General features: G+C 37.6%; 2 protein-coding genes across 3 annotated transcripts in view; both read right to left on the reverse strand.

Annotated features, from left to right (window-relative positions):
• LOC149793844 (uncharacterized) overlaps positions 1-7,187 on the reverse strand; it is a 119,451-nt gene extending 112,264 nt beyond the window's left edge. The window contains exon 1 of the mRNA XM_089966476.1: positions 7,091-7,187. Coding sequence (XP_089822602.1) covers positions 7,091-7,178 — 88 coding nt within the window. The 5' untranslated portion in view covers positions 7,179-7,187. The remainder of the gene's footprint in view (positions 1-7,090) is intronic.
• Positions 7,188-15,246: 8,059 nt separating this feature from the next.
• LOC149793845 (uncharacterized) overlaps positions 15,247-20,798 on the reverse strand; it is a 42,686-nt gene continuing 37,134 nt past the window's right edge. For both annotated transcript variants that reach the window (XM_089966478.1, XM_089966477.1), the window contains exons 5-10: positions 19,908-20,006; positions 18,989-19,201; positions 17,484-17,570; positions 16,939-16,977; positions 16,021-16,156; positions 15,247-15,673 (exon numbers count right to left, since the gene is read on the reverse strand). In XM_089966478.1, the coding sequence (XP_089822604.1) occupies positions 15,487-15,673; positions 16,021-16,156; positions 16,939-16,977; positions 17,484-17,570; positions 18,989-19,201; positions 19,908-20,006 (761 nt within the window). In that variant the 3' untranslated portion in view covers positions 15,247-15,486. The remainder of the gene's footprint in view (positions 15,674-16,020; positions 16,157-16,938; positions 16,978-17,483; positions 17,571-18,988; positions 19,202-19,907; positions 20,007-20,798) is intronic.

Consider the following 20,798-nt stretch of genomic DNA (forward strand, 5'->3'; position numbering starts at 1 on the left):
GGGTTTGAATCGAAGGGTCGTCAAGATGCATGAGGTGTTTAAGACGCAACGCTGTCGTTGGGTTCCTATATGCTTGGCTTTCACTTGCCTTGTGAAATATACCAAGTCATTGTCACAACGAGAGGTAGAGAGGGTATATATGGAAAGAATGAACTTGGTTAAATCATTTCTGAATCAGCAATCGAGATGAAACGATCGCACGATTTCAGTGAGAGAGAAGAAGAACGTAAGAGGCAGCGAAGTGACGTATCGCCTCACACACGAAAAGAAGTGTTCGCTCAAATAGAAGACATGAGCGAACCTGAACCAACACCTTCCACGTCTGCGACCAGACAGAGAGAGTCTACTCCAAACCAAAGTTCACCAGTCAATCCTGAAAAGTACTATCACATTCGAGAGACGGAAAAGCGCTCCTCTAGAAAATTTAGAACCACGGCTTACACCTACACGGTGAAGTTTAAAGATTTCAAGTCCGACGTACCGTTGGAGAAAGCAGAAGGGTTCATCACCGAGATGTGGGATTCTTTGCTCACCACACTCAAGCGACAATGTCAACCCAAAGAAGACGATCGCTTGACACTATCCATACAACACGACAGCTTGAAATCCCATGTTTGGATCGAGTTTAGCAGACCCGCAGACCTGACCCCTTCCAAAGTCATGGACAAGATACAACAGGTGCAACAATCCAATGACAAGTTTGACATCACCGATGGTAAAGCCACACTGAAAATGGCTCACGTCTCTCTTCCTCAAGGGACAGGACGCAAAAAGGTCTTATTGGTGGACGACCTTCGCAACACCAAAACAAGTCTCGTCCGAATTAACAACCCTCATGACCAGATGTGTTTAGCCCGTGCCATCGTGGTGGGACGAACCTATGCCAACAAGAACGACACGGTAGAATGGAAAAGAACCTGGAAAACTATTCAACAATCCGACCGAGCCAAACAACGAAATGAAGCAGAACTCCTGTTACAACAAGCCGGACTGTCCAAAGACACACCCTGTGGCATTCCTGAGATGCAAAAATTGCAAGATGCCCTAGCTGCACGCTACACCTTGAAAGTGCACCCTCAAGAAATGCGCGGGCCTCTGTTGTTTCGAGGCCAACATTTTAAGGACGGAAAATACATTCACCTTTATCATCACGATGAACATTTCGATACCATTACCAGTATCACTGGATTCCTGGGATATGTTTATTATTGTGAGAAATGTGACTATGGTTATAATAATCGAGAGCAACACAAACATTGTGGATGGAAATGCTCAGGATGTTTGGCCTCTCAACCCTGTCTGAGCGAAGAACCAGTGCCTTGTTCAACTTGTCTGCGCACGTTTGTCAGCCCTACCTGTTACCAACAACATTTGAAGACGCAAGGTTCACAGAAGAAATGCGCTTGTCAACTGCTGAGATTGTGCCCCGCGTGTGGACAAGGCATACGTACCAATAGTGTCAAGGCACACGTATGTTCAGGAAAGAAAAAATGTCACATTTGTCACCACATCGTGGGCTTGGAACACCAATGTTACGTGCAAAAATACCAACCCCCACCAGAGAAAGAGGACGGTCACAAGAAGAAAGGCAATTTCATCTTTTTCGATTTCGAATGCATGCAAGAGACTGACATTCACATTCCTAATTTCTTCGTGGCTCATCGAGCGTGCGAGAAGTGTATTCAAGAACCTATCTTCAGTTATTGCTCTCACTGCAGCAAAATTCCTGGAGGGCGTGAAAAAATCTTTCGAGGACCAAAGACGCTAGACGATTTTGCCAAATGGGTCTTAGACCCCATCGACAAGACATGGAGCAAAGAGGACATCGAACGTTACCGAGATTGTCATCGCCATGCCACAGTGATGGCTCACAATTTCTCCGGATACGATGGACAGTTTCTTTTGAGGTACTATACGGAACATGGCACCGAACGTCCTAAAGTCACTTTGAACGGAGCCAAAATCATTTTCATGCAAGTGGGACAAGTGCAGTTTAAAGATTCGATGAGTTACTTGGCCATGCCTTTGAGTCGAATGCCTAAAACGTTTGGAATGACAGAAATGGCTAAAGGGTACTTTCCACACTTTTTCAATACGGAAGCCAATCAACATGCCGTTCTACCCCATTTGCCTGAGGCTCACTATTACGACCCCGACAACATGCGTACCGAACAACGAGAAGATTTCTACGCTTGGTACCAGGCTCATGCCTCTGACCCCTTCGACTTTCAGGAAGAAATGTTAAAGTATTGTCGTTCCGACGTGGACATTTTACGACGTTGCTGTGGAAAATTTCGAGAACTGTTCATGGAACACGGAGGGGTCGATCCTTTGAAAGAAGCTTGCACCATTGCCAAAGCGTGTTCCTTAGTGTACCGCCAACGATTCATGCCTCAAAAGACCGTGGCTGTCATCAGTCCTCAAACGACCAACTATGTCAAGCGTCAATACTCGGTCAAAGCCCTACGCTGGTTACATTACTTGTGCGACAAGGAAGGCAAATGGATTCAGCATGCCCGCAACGGAGGAGGCGAAAGGACCATCGGAACGTATTCGGTCGATGGCTGCGACTTAAAAAACCCCAAGATCGTGTATGAGTTTAACGGTTGCTTATCTCACGGATGTCCCGTCTGCTACCCTGACCGTGACACTAAAAATCAGTTTTTACAACGGACCATGGAAGACCTGTAGCAGGACACTTGTCAGGGACGCTTGAAGTTAGAACAGCAAGGATACCAAGTGGTGGAAATGTGGGAACACGAATACGATCACCGTTTGAAAATCGATCCCGAGTTTAAACGTGTCGTGGAAAGTTACAAGCTGAATGACCCCTTGAACCCGAGGGATAGTTTGTACGGAGGAAGGACCAATGCCACCTGTTTGCTGTACCAAGCCGACGAAGAGAAAGGAGAAGAAATCAAATACTTGGATGTGTGTTCGCTGTATCCCTACGTGTGCAAATATTGTCACTTTCCTACAGGGCACCCGCGATTGCTGACGGAACACATCGACCTGGTCAACATTCGACAATACGAAGGCTTGATCAAGTGCAAAGTTTTGCCTCCCACGAACCTATACCATCCCGTCTTACCTCACCATTGTCAAGGCAAACTGATGTTTCCCTTGTGCCGTACTTGTGCCGAAACGTGCAAACAAGATCAGCCTTGTCAGCACACCCAGGAAGAACGGGCCTTGACGGGAACCTGGGTCAGCGTGGAATTGTTCAAAGCTATGGACATGGGATACCAACTGTTAGAAGTGTACGAAATTTGCCACTTTCCCAAGACACAATAATACCACAAGGGTGACCCTACTCAGAAAGGCATTTTCGCACACTACGTGGATGCCTTTTTGAAACTGAAGCAAGAAGCCAGCGGCTATCCTTCCTGGTGTCACACTCCCGAAGACCAAATAAAATTCAAAGAGACATACCGGGAACAAGAAGGCATCACTTTAGACCACATCGAGAAAAACGAAGGCAGGCGATCGTTTGCTAAAGTGATGTTAAATTGCTTGTGGGGTAAAATGGCACAACGACCGTGTTTACCCAAGACGGAATATTTGACAGAACCTTCCCGCTACTTCCAGATGATTCACGACAAAACCAAATACATGAAACACGTGGACGTCGTTCGAGAGAATTTAATCTTGGTCAATTACGAAGAAGATCTGGACTTTGTACAAGACGACCCTTTTGGAAATGTCATCATTGCGGCTTACGTGACAGCTCATGCTCGCTTAAAATTGTACGAAGCTTTAGAACTGTTAGGGGATCGCGTCCTGTACTTTGACACGGACAGTTGCATCTACATCGATCGACCGGGTCAGCAACACCCTAACATCGAAGGAGACCGTTTAGGAGCCTGGACAGACGAACATCCTGACGACAAGATTCTAAGTTTCGCGAGTGGCGGTCCTAAAAATTACGGCTACGAATACCGGGACCCACAAGGAGAAGTGCACACAGAGTGTAAAGTGAAAGGATTGACTCTGAATTATCGTACCAGTCGTGTGGTCAACTTTGGCGTATTGAAAGAAGTATTGCAGTCTAGAGAGGATGCAAACTTTAAAGTGACCACCTACCAGCCGAACAAGATTGTACGTTTACCCACTCACCACATCGTCAGTCGACCCTTGGAAAAAGTCTATCAAATCGTGTACCAGAAGCGAGTGCGACTTCCCAACCACTTTACTTTGCCGTACGGTAACATCAATATTGGTCAGCATATAAAAAAGGACAACGTCCAAGACCAACAGTTCATTGTCACTACTAAGACCAATTGAGAAAAAATGAATCCCTTCAAACAGCAAGTATAGAGCGTAAGACTCAAGTCCAACGAGAAACTCGGGTGTGATTCTTTGCCTCACTATCACATCACCAATGCAGTAACACATCTTAGTTATTTATGTACTAACACCATGACAAACTACGTGCAGCTAGTGAAACTTCCAGACCACAAAACTTTACCTTATGGACATACTGATATCACCCAGTATAAAAAGGGACGACTTCCAAGAACGACACTTCATTGCGAGGACAAGCAACGAGAAAGATGAATCACTCTAGGCAGATGAAAAAAGAGAAGGAACAAACATCACTGACCTCTTTCACTACCATACCGTCACAGCAAAGTGCGTCCAAGAAGGGAAAGGATCCAGTAGACCTACAGGAGTATTTTAGCATCCAAATGACTCAGACAGTGACCTCAAGAAAATTTAGAACGACAACTTACACCTACACGGTGAAATTTAGAGACTTCGCGTCTGACATTTCAGCCGAGGAAGTAGCAGGTTTCATTACGGACCTACTTGACTCACTGTTAGAGGAACTCAAATGTCATTGCCAAGTCAAAGATCGAGGTCGTTTGAGCCTATCTATGTATCGCGACAGTTTGAACTCACCTGTATGTCTCGGATTTAGCACACCTGCAGAAATAACTTCGTCCAAACTTGTTAGGGCTATTGAAGACGTGCAGTCGATGAGAGGAAAATTTGACATCAACGAAGGAAAAGTAACCATTCATATGGTATACATTGTACCTCCATGGGAAGAAGACGATGACTGCACTTGATCTGCTTACTGATAAGTGTACCTAGCACGATGGGTATAACAGCCGTTTTATGAATGAAACGGATTAAGTGATGGGAAATATCTACGCTGGGACACAAGTGCTAGCTGACCAGATTTTTAACAACGTGTGAGACAAATAGAGAGAGAGAAACATGAACTTTGTCCTATTTGATTGCATGTTACTTGTTTTGTGTTAGCTTTTTCTTATAAATGAACATTAAATGTAAACAGGTTTACTAGAGCCAAGAACTAAATAACTAGTAAATAGGTTTGTTTGATGTAGAAATGTTTATGTATTAAATGGATAGTGCTTAGACCAAAGCACAGGCCAGAGAGCCCATGTATATACTTGAATAAATGTTTTGAACCCATACAATAGACTTTTCTTTTTTGAGCCATTATTCTCTCTGTGAGGTTTGTTTTAGAACATTTCTGTCGTCTTTTCTGTGTGTTTAAATGTGTATTTGTATGTTTGTCTCTATCTACCCTTTGTCCTTACAAATACATTAAAATCCCTATAAAATGTTTTGACCCTATAAACCTCATGACGTCACCCAAAGTTCAATTCCCATTGACATCCAGGTGACATTCCCATGTTCAATTTCCATTTACGACAAAGTGCAAACCCCATATTTTAACGTTAAAGTCCCATTGACGTTAAAGTACCGGTCCTGTTCAATTTCCATGTTCAATTCCCCTTGACGCTCTACAGTTCCATCCATGTTAAAATTTCCCATGTTAAATTCCCATTGACGCCAGAGTGAATCGACTGTTTTTGCATGGTAAGTCCACTTGACGCTAGGGTTACCCCATATACTACTAACGCCATTTTTCAGCACACGATAGGCAATACATGGCGGCCAGTATTAATGGTGAAGGAAGAACCCGGAAAAAAAAAACCAGAAAGAAACACCGACCCACGAGAAGCTACTGGCAAGCTTTCTCACATACCCACATTGGCCGATTCCGAGACTCGAACCCACGCAGACAGAGGTGAGATGTCAGTGATCCGTAACGGAGAGCGCTTTAGACCACTCGGCCACTCTGGGCCCCTATTAGGTCTTTAAGTTTGTTCTTGCAGTCGAAATAAGTGAGTTTTGAGAGCACTCATGAATGGGATCACTGTATGGGGTAGTAAACGTTCCAAGAGATTCTTAATAATTTGACTAAACTGATGCCATGTTATAAGTGTGGTAGGCACTTAAAATATGTATGTACATGTAAGCGAGCCAGCGGGGGGGGGGGGGCGGGGGAGAGAGAGAGAGAGAGAGAGAGAGAGAGACTATTGTTAATTTTCGCCTTTCGTTTGCTTCTGTTGGAGATAATAGAACATTCATTGGATTATCATAAGCAAATCGTATTCGTATTAAATATAAAGCAAGCATATGTCTTCTGTTGAATAATTCAACTTGTTTGGAATCTCGTCAGCGTTTCTTTCAAGGAGTAGTTACTTTCTTTTCTTCTTTAAATTTCTTTCTTGAGAATTGAGAGAAAAATTTCCATTTTGCATACGCTCTGCCACAACTTGCAAATAATAATAATAATAATAATAATAATAATAATGGAAAGATTTAGAGTGGCTGGTTGAACCGACTGTTCCAGCAAAATGTTTACATTTTCAGTGTAAAAAGACAAAAAAGCGGCCACATTACTATTACTATTACTACTACTACTACAAATAATAATAATAATAATAATAATAATAATAATAATAATAATAATAATTAGAAAAAGGATATAGGCATGATCAAATATTAGATACACATCTGAATATATTGTATCTTTAATCATATGCGATACATGATGGACTCGACCCCAATCTGCTATAAATGTTAAACCATACTGAAAACTGAAAATCCAGAAATTATATTATCAAACACTTATCTTCCCTTCCACTACAAAATTCAATTTTCCTATGCGCTTATGACTTCAACAATTTTATAATTAATCTCATTTCTATATTAAAATTTCATTGTTTATATTGTTTTAAAAAATCATACAATCGTATTACTTGTTTACCTCTCATTTTTCGTGTCGGTCCTTGAGACGTGAGTGGTTGTCCTTTCTCTGTCCTGACTGTGTTCGTGTCTTTTATGTGAAATGCCATATGGAATCTAGTTCGGTCTTATCAGAATACACTCTCCCGAATTTAGACTACGGGGTTGAACTTTGAACCAGGAAGCTCCTACGAGTGCCTGGAACAAAGATACTCTTCATATTAACTAACGATGATAACATTTCAGTCACGTGACCAACATGTCGGTTTAAAAAAAAAATATAAATATGGCATAGTGGGCAATGTGCAATGTAGGAAATGGGCTCGAACCCTGATCTCCTGAACCCTAGACGTACTCCCTATCGCCTAAGCAACGTGAGCAGGAGTTCCGTACATCTACTTGTGATTATAGAAATAGATGGAAACTTCGTACTTTAAACGATTTTGTAATGTGACCAACGTTAAGTGCTGTTGTAAAATACACAGGGTACTTATTTCTTTTTCTGAATTTTGAAATGAGAATATAAATATCCATAAAGAAGTAATAAATTATGATCGCGTCATAAACTAAGGAAACCGCAAAATCGGATGTCCTAGATGTCCTTAACGAACCGAGTAATCAGCTAGGATTCCGCTTCTAGATGTCTTTAACGAACCGTGTAATCGGCTAGGACTAAGGTCTCTTGCTAAATAAAGTATAAATAACATTCAATCTCTAAAAACATCAATTAATAAATAACTTAAAGCGGTAATATCTAAAAACTTATAAATAACATAACGTAGGAAACACACCCTAAACACCTCGACTAGTAATACCATAATAACCGTGAAAATCTCTCTTCATACATGATATCTACTAAGAACCTCTATAAACAGCATAGAACATCCCCCCACTCTTTCAGAACATTTTGAAGAAGAAAAAAAAAAAAGAAACACCAGGCAAATGCAACAAGAAACCAGCGATGTAAAGCAAGCAGGACCGTTACAGAGCTCTCCTTCCCACTAATGACAGCCAACCATTCAACTGTAGGGACCTTTAAGGACCCACAGATTGAGGCCAAACTATCAGGGTTCCTTGAATCCATAAAAGCCTGGGGGAGGTGGCACCATCCCCTTCCCCAGGAACAACTAGCAGGCTGCGGTGCAGTCAGAAAAAAGTGGCACATGCACAGTTGTGCGCACGCCACTATAATTAAACTCAACAACAACAATGATCGCGTCTGTACCATCCATTCCTCTGTATGAATACGACAACACTAACGTTGAACTAGACATTGGAGTTCTAGTGAGTATAATCGTTTTGACACAGATCCTTTTGTGTATGGATACGACAACTCTGAAATAAAAATCTCAGTATGTATAATCTGTGGCAAACGTTTGTGTATAACGTTGAAAACCGTCTTATTGCCTTAACTACCTGACAAATCTCCTCTTAAACAAATACCCCTCATGATATCAACTCAATCCTGCACTATGCGTCAGGTCTGGACTCTTGTCGGTCTCGGTCGACTGTCCCGGGAGCTTCATAATATTGACAGTTACCTCCTCCTGATTTGAGCTTTCTTCACAAAGCTGGCATAATCTTTGATAACGAGAGTACCGTATGCTTAGCATGGGCTTGAAGAACTGGGCAAGATATTCCTTCTAAGCTCTGCATGCCAGGTAGTATCTCCATCCGTCAGGCGATATTGCATTACTTCTTTCTCATCCTGTAACATATGCACGATAGTTTGGTTCTGAATGCCATTACGATTTTCTCATCCACCACGACCCCTTCTGACACAACCGGTCGCTGACTTTAAACGTACATTTGTTCCTTTTTTTTTGGGGGGGGGGGGGGGGACTACGTTGTCAGATGCGTTATCAGATTGTGTTCATGAATATTTTTCCAAAAATCTAGACCAAAAATAGAATGTTACCGTAAAATCCTAGATAATAATGTTGGCTACCTCTCACTAGATGAAAAGATAATATCGCATGACATCATAATTTACATAAATGTGCCAGCTAAATCTGACTGCTCATCAAATTCACAAAAGAATATACTCAAGGGTAATGAAATATTGTGTCGTACATTACAAAGGCACTTGAGTTTGCTATAGCATTATGAATTTTAATTCTGTATTCCTGGTTATTATGTTTATAATTCAATCTTGTAGCTATTTTCATGATTCTACTGGACCTGCACTTTTACAAATAATCTGTTTATCCCTACATAATTGTTCTGCCCACATTCAACCGCTTTACACTATTTTTGGAAAAAAATCTTTCCTTTGGATGCTGTTTTACGCCAACGGTCACAGAAAGTACAAGTATTAACAAATACATGAAATGGTTATTGCATTTCATATTTTTCAAAGTTATTAAAGAATTATTGGACGTTTCTCACAAAATATATATTTTCATCCATTGTGTAAGGTTTACATTGATTCAGCAAAGTTTTAATAAGAAATTGTAAATAAACAAAATGTATTTGAATAATTATTCTTCACCGTGTCATTCTTTAGAAAATATTTGTTTAATACTATGAATTAACAAACCTGAAAACTATTTCATGATCTTTATCCATGAATATCCTGAATAGAGTTCATCTTCTAGCCAGTTACTGGCCGCTCTTGAAAATAACCAATCTCTTCCGTACTAGGAATGTATCTGAGCGGGATTTACAGCGTTACTCGCTCAATGTACATTAGTTTGCAATACTACAGTTTCCAAATGTTTGATGAATTTGCACTAAAAAAGTCATTAGCGATGTAATAAAACAATGATCAAATATTGATAATCCCTTTATTTTAAATCATTTAAACATGGGGCACAATTCCATATAAATCATTTGTGCATGACTCTCTCTCTCTCTCTCTCTCTCTCTCTCTCTCTTATGCATCAGGGAGAAAATACTGGAACGCCTGTGGAGTTACAGAGAATAAGGAGGAAGACTCATACTGTAATCTAATTAATATTTTATTTGTCCTAATTTCTTTCCTCTTATTAAAAGAAAAAAATATTACTAATTGTATGAAAATAAGCTATTTAATATTAGAATATCATTCTATTCCCCAACCCGCCTTTCTCTCCCTGAGCAAAGCAGCAGACTCGTCGAAAAAGGAACTAGGGGATGGACTATTAATCCCATATCCATCTTCTTCTTCTTCTTCTCTCTTTCTCTCTCTCTCTCTCTCTCTCTCTCTCTCTCTCTCTCTCTCTCTCTCTCTCTCTCTCTCTGTTACGTATATTTCATTTAATTTCTGTTTGACATGATTTGATTGTTTGTGGATTTGGGAATCTTTTTGTTTTCTTTGCGTGTTAAAATAATGTAATTTTGTTTACTAGGATTTTGATATTTTCCAGAAATTTTAGTTTGAGCTGAATCTTTCCATAAATACTTAATAATAGAAAGACTTGTTTCTCTTTTCGACTTAGTTCCTGGACTTGATTGAGGGTCAATTAAACCTTTTCTCGGAGTAAAGTGATTGGTTCTTATCATGGAGATAAAGCAACTATGTGGTTTTTACATGTAAACATGATCACGTGATCCTCTATTTCGCAGTTGGGCATTTCCAAAATTGCAAAATATTTAGTATTAATAGTGATGTTTAGAGAGAGAGAGAGAGAGAGAGAGAGAGAGAGAGAGAGAGAGAGAGAGATCTGAGTCCGGGCTTTTAATCACTTTATGTTTTTGTTTTCTTATGTTGAGACCAGCAATGAATTTTTGAGTTTTTTAGTTATATGTTAATTTTTCTTCAGATTATTCGGACTCTAAAAGATTAATTCGTTTCTCTGGAAATATCATTATATTCATACAGAATTCTTGAACACGGACATTTCTTGAAAACTTTATTTGGATTTCCAAGACCGGGGGATTAATTATTGTGTTACTGCAAGGAACTGTAGACTTCAACACAGTACAGGCTGCATCATGTCATCGCCTTCCATTTTGGATTTTTCTTCGGGATTCAAAATTGAAATCATTAGAAAATTTAAACATTAGGACTTCAAAAATTTTATTCTTGGATTATTTTTTGGATTTAATTCTGGAAACCGTAAGTTCTCTCTCTCTCTCTCTCTCTCTCTCTCTCTCTCTCTCTCTCTGGACCATCGTCGTTTTTGAAGGATTCCAGAGAAAATCCGTGAAAAAACGAGAGTGGCGGATGTTCGCCTGTGTCATGCAATGATGTCTTTCGACCTATAAATGATGGCAAAATAGAGTCACACTAACCAAACTGAAAGGGGAAAGATAGCAATGTAGGAAATAAACAGTTATACGTTTGAAATTAATGTTAAATGAATCATAATAATGACTTAGATCAGCTGTAATACATTTGAATATTTGACTTACCTCTTTCTGGTTTCTCATTTTTCTTACGTTATATTTCCCACTTGCTTCACCATGCTACACGTTCACTGTTCAAGTACTTAACCATAATGTCTTTGTAGTGGTCTACTTTCTTCAATTAAGCCAACTTTCATGCTTAAATCATGTGGGTCTAATATTTGTAATCAATATGAATGAAAAAATAAGTTCAGAAAATAAAAGAAGCTACTTATCATTTACAAAGGAGATTACAATAACACGAAAACGATGAAGAACTACATTTTGTAACAGACACATTGGAACGAGCTGTGCAGCATTAATTCATTATGTTCATTCCGCCAATACACAGTTGCCTGCAGTTTCTTAACTGAATATGAACTGCAAGTATATATGTGTATATATATATATATATATATATATATATATATATATATATATATATATATATATATATATATATATAGTATATACGCTGTATCTTTGACATACCACTCGTTGTATAAATTTTGCATTACATTGAAAATTGGCAAGCTTCGTTTCCCTTTAATGAAACTTTATATATATTGTGGTCTATCAACGATTCAGCATATATCTATATATACTGGTATGTATGTATGCATGTATGTTTGTATGCATGCCTGCGTGTGTGTGTGTGTGTGTGTTTGTGTGTGTGTGTGTGTGATATGGTGGTCAAACTCTGCCGGGATCGATTCATTCTATTGCTAAATAAGGCGATGTTTTCAGCGCTTATTTAAGACTGGAGGTTTTTTAATTGTAACCGGCATTAAAAGAAGCTCATCTGTTTTTAAGTTCTCTATTGTTATTGGGATTGGTGTGCTTTAGTTCAGGTTTCAATGGCAGTGGCTTCTCCACCCATCGATAATATATTATATTCTGCGGAACAACATTACCAGAAATTAAATTACTGGATACACATTTCTCATAGGGTTCATCTTATTATGCCTATAACTGTAATTTGATCAGACATGACATCCGAGAAAAATGAAAAGGATTCAGCTCCGTAAAGGAAATCTTTATGAGATATTTTGTAATAGTAATGTTGACACAGAACACATTTCTCGCATCTTCCAAATCCAGGCGATACATATGTATCAATTTCCAATAGTATTCTCGGCACACGAGTTAGTGGATCTGAGCAAAGTAATCGAGACATATATATGAATTTCCAACACCGTTGTCTGCACAGGAGTCAACGCTTCATCTTTTAGATTTCACTTAGTTTCTCTAACATTGTGGTATGCATAGTCATGAAACTTAATGTGATCATTATTCATTAAGAGCACTTAGTGCACCAACCGAAATCAAGCCATGATTACATACATTTCACGCTACAAATGGTACCTTTCATTTAGTCATTGTCATATATTCATTTACCCAATTTTCGTATTCCAATGATTACATAAATGTCTTGCATTTAGTCCTGTTTGTATGAATCAGGTGTTTTGCTTAGTGGTACAGTCACCTTGGAGCGTACTAGCCAGTACCAGCAAGCGTTGATCACGGTGACCTACATTTCAAATTCAAGTGATCAAATATAATGTTTTATGTACAGTCATGACATTTGATGGGTCTGTCCACTTTTGAATTCACCATAAGCAGAACGTATAAATAGATCAAAGTGATACATATATAATATTATTGTTCCATAATTTCCGAATCACTGTTGCATGAGTTGGCACGATCCTTTGTGTGGGCATTCATTTATGTTAGCGGCCATAAAACAAAGGTCGCTGTAATCACGTACCTTACTTTCTAAAGTAAATTGTGTTAGTACTTCACGACGAATACTTTTGATTATATGATATAAATAATTCTCTTTAGAATATACCTTGCACATAGCTATGATCTCTTTATACACACAAGCAACGATGTCATCATGGACGCATAAACCTGTATGTATGATGAAACCACATCCTTTGTTTCTTCGAATAAAAGTGGGAAAAGCGTTTCAAGTGTCCATTGAAAGAGGCCCAAGACCGGGGATACCTGGACAGAAGTTATTGCTACTTTTCGCCATCTCAGTTAATCCATCTCTTTTGTATAATAGTATATGATAACCACTACTCCATTGACCGAGTGGTTAGAGCGTTCGCTTCGAATGCGGGAGGTCGCGGGTTAGAACATCGGCAGAGTCATACCAAATATTTATAAAAATGGTACTAACAGCTGCCTCGCTAGGCGCTCAACATTAAGAGGTTTGTGGTAGTACTGGTCGGCTCGGTGTCAGGTTAATGCAACTGGGTGGGACATCATGGTATAGGACTGCCGCATGATGCCCCAGAGCTAAACATCACTATAAGCTGACAAAATACATACATCGTCGCGATATGACTGAATTTGTTTAAAAACTACGTTAAAAATCCAAATCATACAGAGAGAGAGAGAGAGAGAGAGGCCCTGAGTGGCCGAGTGGTCTAAAGCGCTCTTCGTTACGGATCACTGCCATCTCACCTATGTCTGCGTGGGTTCTAGTCTCGGATTCGGCCTATGTGGGTATGTGAGAAAGCTTGCCAGTAGCTTCTCGAGGGTCGGTGGTTCTTTCCGGGGATTTTCCGGGTTCTTCCTCCACCATTAATACTGGCCGCCATGTATAGCCTATCGTATGCTGAAAAATGGCGTTAAACCCTCAACAACTACAACAACAACAACAACAACACACACACACACACACACACACACAGTATGTGATAATATCAACTCTTGGATGATAACCTATTATATGTAAACCTGTTTTATTTTCACACTGCTCCAAGTTTCGCGGTTTTTTTTTTCCTCAGTGTTCAGAATTTAGAGAAAAAGGGGGTTTTCCTAACCATTCTTGCTAATAATCCCTGTTATAAACAAAGATGTGTATATCATAGTAGGCGTTTAAAGTAAATATCCAATTATTTCTTGTTTGTTTTAGTTGTTTTGATTTTTGGGATAGTGAAGGGTTATTTTGGTTGGGAGTGGGGGATTAAAGAATACTTCTTCATTGATATAGATTTGAGCGTACACAGCTTGGCTTTACTTCGGATGTACATCTTAATATGTAAATTTAATCTGTGTTGTATGTTATCATTTCTCCGTGATATATATTAATACAAATAATACTATCATACAGGTTAGATAATTTTTTCTTCGTACTCTAAGGAGATTCGAACCCAGGTCCGCGGGAAGACGGCACCCATCGCCTTGCGTGCACACACGAGCCCATATTCCCTCACGACTATGCACACATCACCTAAAAATGATGTTACTCAGTCGGTGTTTTATGCACTTGTGTGTAGCAGACACACTCGCATGACGACCTAATAATTAATTCTCGTGTATCTGTACATTCATTCCTGATTCCTATGAAATAAATTAAGGTATATATAATTAATTATAGAGAATTATAAATATAAACAGACATAACGGAAAGTGTTATCCCTGGATTTCTATATAATAATGCTTGATAATAGCAGGCAGAATTAATATTTTTATACAAATAATACTATCATACAGGTTAGAGAATTTTTAATTCTTAAGACCTGGATTCAAGTCTCGGTAGAGTACGAATTAACAATTTTCTAATCTGTATGATAGCATTATTTGTATTAAAATGTATTTCTGGATAATGTTTGAATATCATTATTACTGGTTCCTTACTTGTATCAGACTTTAGTATATTAGGTTTTCACTGTGAAATTCCTAACCTTATCGCCAACATACAATGTTCTAGAAACAAGCTGTTTAAGAAGTTGATCGGACGTTCACCCTCATCCTGGTTCTGTTATTGTGTCTTAGATTTTATATTATTGATGTTTACTTCTAAATTCCTCATTCAGACTGTTTTGTAGTAAATAAATCAGACAAAACTAAAAATGCACAGGACCATCAAAGTAGTGGTTAATTTTATTTATCACCGAATATCACAAAATCCTGCGAAATATTGTTTGTGCCTCGAATTTAACCGACCATCACTTTTTCTGTCGTTTGAAAAAAAAAGAATTTCTAGACTGGTTTTCTGTAGTCAAAATGTTTTGATCAAGAGTAAAATGTAAGACAGAGGAACTGTATTACACGCGTGCGCCAATCTGCAACAGTAGAGTTTGGGTAGATACGTTAAATGGCATTCACAAAGAGACTGTATCTTGGAGGGACTGGCAGGAGATTGCATTTATCAGTTGTGCAGCAATATTTGCAAACAAAGCTTGAATTATAAACCTTTGTTGAAGAAAGGTTTGTGCATCTGTCATCGCCTGAATATGTATACCACCAGTCCTTTACGCACTCATCGTAAGTCCCGCATCTGAAAGTATACATTTTAATGAGCCATTTTCGTTATACCATTACTACTACTATTAATAAGACGATTATAATGATGATTAAAGCGATGAAGACGACACTGACGATATGGTTGTTTCTGTACACATCAGTACCATCAGATGCTACGAAATGAAACCTTATGTAATTCCTTATCAGCATCAGTTCATTATATAATGTATCATATTCCTTTGCTTTCGTTGAGAAAGGCGGGAGTTCTAGACAGCTTTTGAAGTTTAGAGGCAGATTATAAGGAAGTGAAATAACAATTCCTTACCATCTCACAAGATTTTTCGAAAAACTATTGAACGCAGTTTTCTTTATTATTCTTACCTTCTATTAATTATTTTCGTTCCATTTTCTTCGTTGTAAATCTCATTGATGCAGAAACTATTCGGGTCTTTACAGGTCTGAAGAGTATACGAAAACCAGCAGCTGTCTGGACCACCATTACACACAAAACAGGACTCTAATATATATATATATATATATATATATATATATATATATATATATATATATATATATATATATATATATATATATATATATATATACAACCTCAATCCTTCTTATATTTGCACTTCTTTCTCTTCTTATTCGCTGTTTCTTCACTCGTTTCCCTACTACACATGTTTTATATATATTTATTATTATAATAACACATTAAAATATATCATTATCTTGACCCCCTTTTTTTTAAATGAATGGTATTAACTGTTGCAAAATCTTGGCGCCAACTTTAACGTTTGCCGACCTTTGCTTTTACATTTCAATTTTTCTTAGTCACCGTGTGTTTTAAATATTTCTAAATTATTATACTTCAATCAAGCAAGCATTGTGTAACATACATCGTAGCCATAATTTTAACATACGGGTTTAAAACCTATCTTTCCTGGAAGGTGAAAACTTTCGGTATACTTTATTTTTCAAGACAGTTTTCGATTCCAAGATTTACTCACAATTAATATTAAACAAATCATGGGCAAATGTTTCACGTTGTATTTGCGTGCATTATTTCATTGCTAAGCAGCTATAGCAGATTATTAATAGTTTCCATGACAAAAGTGACCTAAAGTAAACCACCGATTTTCAATGAGATATAATTTCCAAATAGCTGGTTTTAATTTCATAAATTTCAAAGACGATATATATATATATATATATATATATATATATATATATATATATATATATATATATATATATAATAGATAACTTCATGATAGTTCAGTCAGAGAGTCAACTTACGCGTCGCTCTTTTGACCTCTGCTCTTCGTGATCGTGGCGCTTAAAGCAAACAGATAAAACCAATCATGTAAGTATATAAGTTAGTATTTAAAACATCGGAGAGTATATTTACTCAAAGCAAGAGTTCCATATAGTTATACATCATGATATTAAATGTATATGGAGGCGGGTGGTGGTGCGTGACGCAAGAAATACATTATCAACTATCTAAAAAATGTTCCTTCTTTAATTATATTAATTAACAACTTATGGAATGGACACTTTTATAGAGTCTGTTGTTACGTGAGAATTGTTTTGCTTTTCGCTCCCTTTTTCCTTTGGGAGGGGGTTAAGTGGTGTAACAAACCCGATATTAAGAGAACAGGTTTCTCAATTGAAATATTACGGTGAACATTGTGAAGGAATCTACATATGGCAACTTCAAGAAGTCTTAGAAATAAGTCGAATGTAGTAATAGCTAAATGCTTCTAACACTACAAAAAAAATTGTTTGTATGAATGTATATCTCGTATTACTCTGAATTGTACAATAAAGAGAGAACGTACGAATACAGAGGCAATCAGATGGCAGTTGTATTCCGGATGGACCCACAATGCCTCTTTCTCCTTTTGGTCCAGCAGCACCGGCTGGTCCTGCAGACAGCAAGAAAGGTAAAATAAGAACTATTATTTATAGAGGGTCATTCATAAAACAAAGAAGCTATCTGACATATGTGCTTTTGATTTATGCATTTATTTTATGTAATGTAAAGCGGATTAATTTTTGCCTTAAGGGGGATAAAAATATGAAACTGGATCTTCTTGTTCAAGTTTCCAACTGTATACATTTTATAATATATTCTTTGTGCCTATCAGTATTTGTTACTTCCCTTAATTATGCTTAAAACTGAGTCTGATCTACTTATCAATAAGTATATCTAAAAGGCACATCTAGCAGGCCATTTTCTATTGTCCTTCCTGATTAGTCAAATATTCACCAATGATAATACTAACGAAAATGACAACGATAATGCTAACACGAAATGTTATCTGACAGATTCATCAACATACGCTCACCGGGAATTAAAGGTCCTCAAGACACAATCCTTTATCGGTGACTCTCAGATCTATATTATGTCGAAGTTCTCCATTTCAATTAGAGGGGCTGAATGTTAAACTATTCTGACAATTTTCTTGAGAGTAGAGAATATTCAATGTGAACCTACGAGTGTCCTTAAAGTCACTCGCTAACTGCTCCAGATTGCGCAAGCCATTTCCTTTGAGAGAAAACGAAGTAGTATTGTTTTTTTTTTAATTTATATATTCGTCTCACAAGTTGAAATCGGTTATCAGTCCCTGTCTATAACGTACATCTTCAACTCTGCATTCCTTTCAACAGGTAAAGACTAAATATTTGATTATCTAAACTAGTGGCTCTACCTGTTTCGATATCATTCAGTGAGCCAAGATACATTTCAAATGTTATACTATATAAGATGCAATGGAACGTTCTTGACATGTGCTGAGGTTATGGAACATAATATCACCTGCCACAATGTCCTGAGTACAGCCACTGTTTTTTGTCGGACCAGTTTGCACATATGTAATTTTCAACGTTCGCCCTCATGTTGTTGCTATTCGAAAACCCACTAAGTCTATTTAGAACCTACTATGAGTATAAATCAAATAAAATCATTTTAAATAATGGAAGTTTTACCTGAATATTAGGTAGCTGCAGACATGTGTTGCTGCTTTTTATCTTTTTGTTCACGCATAGTTTAAAATGATAATTTCATTTCCGGAACAGAAAGTGTCCAAGCTAAATGGAGCACATTGGATACAGCCATTGATCCTGCCTACGACTTTAAGTGTAAACAATTCATTATTCCGACGGGAAAACATCTGACTCTTAATTAAGTCAGATGATACAAATGTGTCCAGCTCAAATATGCAAATTAATTTCGAACATATCGTTGACATTACATGTAGATACTGATCCTATCTACTACTGTTAAATAATTTTTGATCGAAAATTTCCTTATTATTTCCCTCCCTTATCGGAACAAAAATACCTAGCACTCCTTTCTCTCCCTTTCGTCCCTGCGTCTGAATTCCTGCTGAACCCATAACCCCCTTTTCACCCTTGATTCCATCACTGCCCTTGTCACCATGTAGTCCAATGTCCCCGTGGTCACCTTTCAGTCCCGTGATTCCTTGATAGCCTTTCTCGCCCTTTTGTCCCGATATTCCGGGCAAACCAGTGTCACCTTTATCTCCTGTTTGGCCTGTGTATTAAACAGTTTACGATTGATTTTATCGTATCGTGTGTATGACATTTATCTGATGTTATGAATAATAAAGTAATACTATATCATGTCAGACTGCAAGAAAATGAATTCAGCAAGTGGGCGCATACGATAGTTTGAGATAGTTGTAGAACTAATTACAGAAAATATTTTGACTGAAGCTGTAATTATACTGTGTTCGAATAAGAATATAGCCTCAATATACGCGCAAGTGCTAGTTACCAACATTTCGTTTTATAACTGCAACGTTTTCACTAAATTCCATACAACGCTGTCATAGCCGTTACTATTTCATGCTGAATAGTATTTTATAAAACCGGAAGATAACAAAAAATAGTTTCCAATGAGTTAGTTTATTTGATCCATATAAAAATGTTTTTGGTGATTGCAGAAAGAACAAAGGATCAACTGAAAAATATTTGGGGGTTTCTTTTGTACAAAAAAGCATCTTTTCGCACAAAAAGCTGATGTATTATTTTCGAAAATTATAGTTTTCATTGAAGTTCAAAAACCTAACGGGACAAATATCACTTAAATCATCTATCCTGACGAGTTTAATTGCTACGTATATACTGAGATTTTAAAGGCACGTTAGCAAAATAATGACTCGATGGTGCAAAGTTCCAGAAGTGTAAATAAAAAATATTGCAAAAGTACGTTAGACTAAATTTACGACGAATAGTACCTGGATTTCCAATAAATCCATCTGGGCTATCACTTCCTTTCTCCCCTGGTAATCCTATCAACCCCTTTTCGCCGCTCTCTCCTTTTTCACCTGTTAATCCTATGATGAATACAGTTACAAACATGTACACATTGCAATTGAAAAATATAGATATGGCAATTTATTAGGAGAATCATTTCTCCACACTTGAAAGACATGTAATGTTCCGTAAAGTACAACAATAATCTAGATAATGTAACATTTGTGGTCATTTTTCATTTTTCGTATTGATCGCATTACATTACATTCCTGAAAGAGTTTCCCCCTGTTTGAGAAAAAAGATATGTATCTGTAATCTGACAAAACATTTTAATTTACATTTAGTTAGTTTAATACTTTTATCTTCCTTTCTCTATAAGACCTATGTCTAAAAAGCGTGAACAAGAAATGAAAACTCAACATTATGAAAATTTATTATTCAATTACACTCTGTTAATATGCATAGTAGCATATATTATCATAAATGTCCAGAATAGATCAATTGTCGTGATCCGTATATTCTATTGGAAATTCCGTAGACTTGTAAAGCAGACAACCAAAGTTGTATTTCCAAATACGACCATTTGACTGTAGCATATCGCAAAACTAAGATCTGAGCATAATGATTTCCATTACTTTCACAAACAACAAAGGAAATACATCAGCACTTAACCGAATGATACGCACTTTAATTCTTAAAGACTGGAGCATGATTTTATTGTTTGTTTTTGGCAGGTGCTCCTTTAATTAAGGTTCATATTGACATGGCAATTAAAGGTCTGCTCCTTGCGCAGAAGTAAGAGCATATCTTTAAATCTAGTATTTTATTAACTGTTCTTGTAGAGTTAAATGACCATATTTCCTTTTGAAGAC

Source organism: Sinohyriopsis cumingii, chromosome 8 (genome assembly GCF_028554795.1).
Source record: "Sinohyriopsis cumingii isolate HCF-2022 chromosome 8, ASM2855479v2, whole genome shotgun sequence".
NCBI lineage: Eukaryota > Metazoa > Mollusca > Bivalvia > Unionida > Unionidae > Sinohyriopsis > Sinohyriopsis cumingii.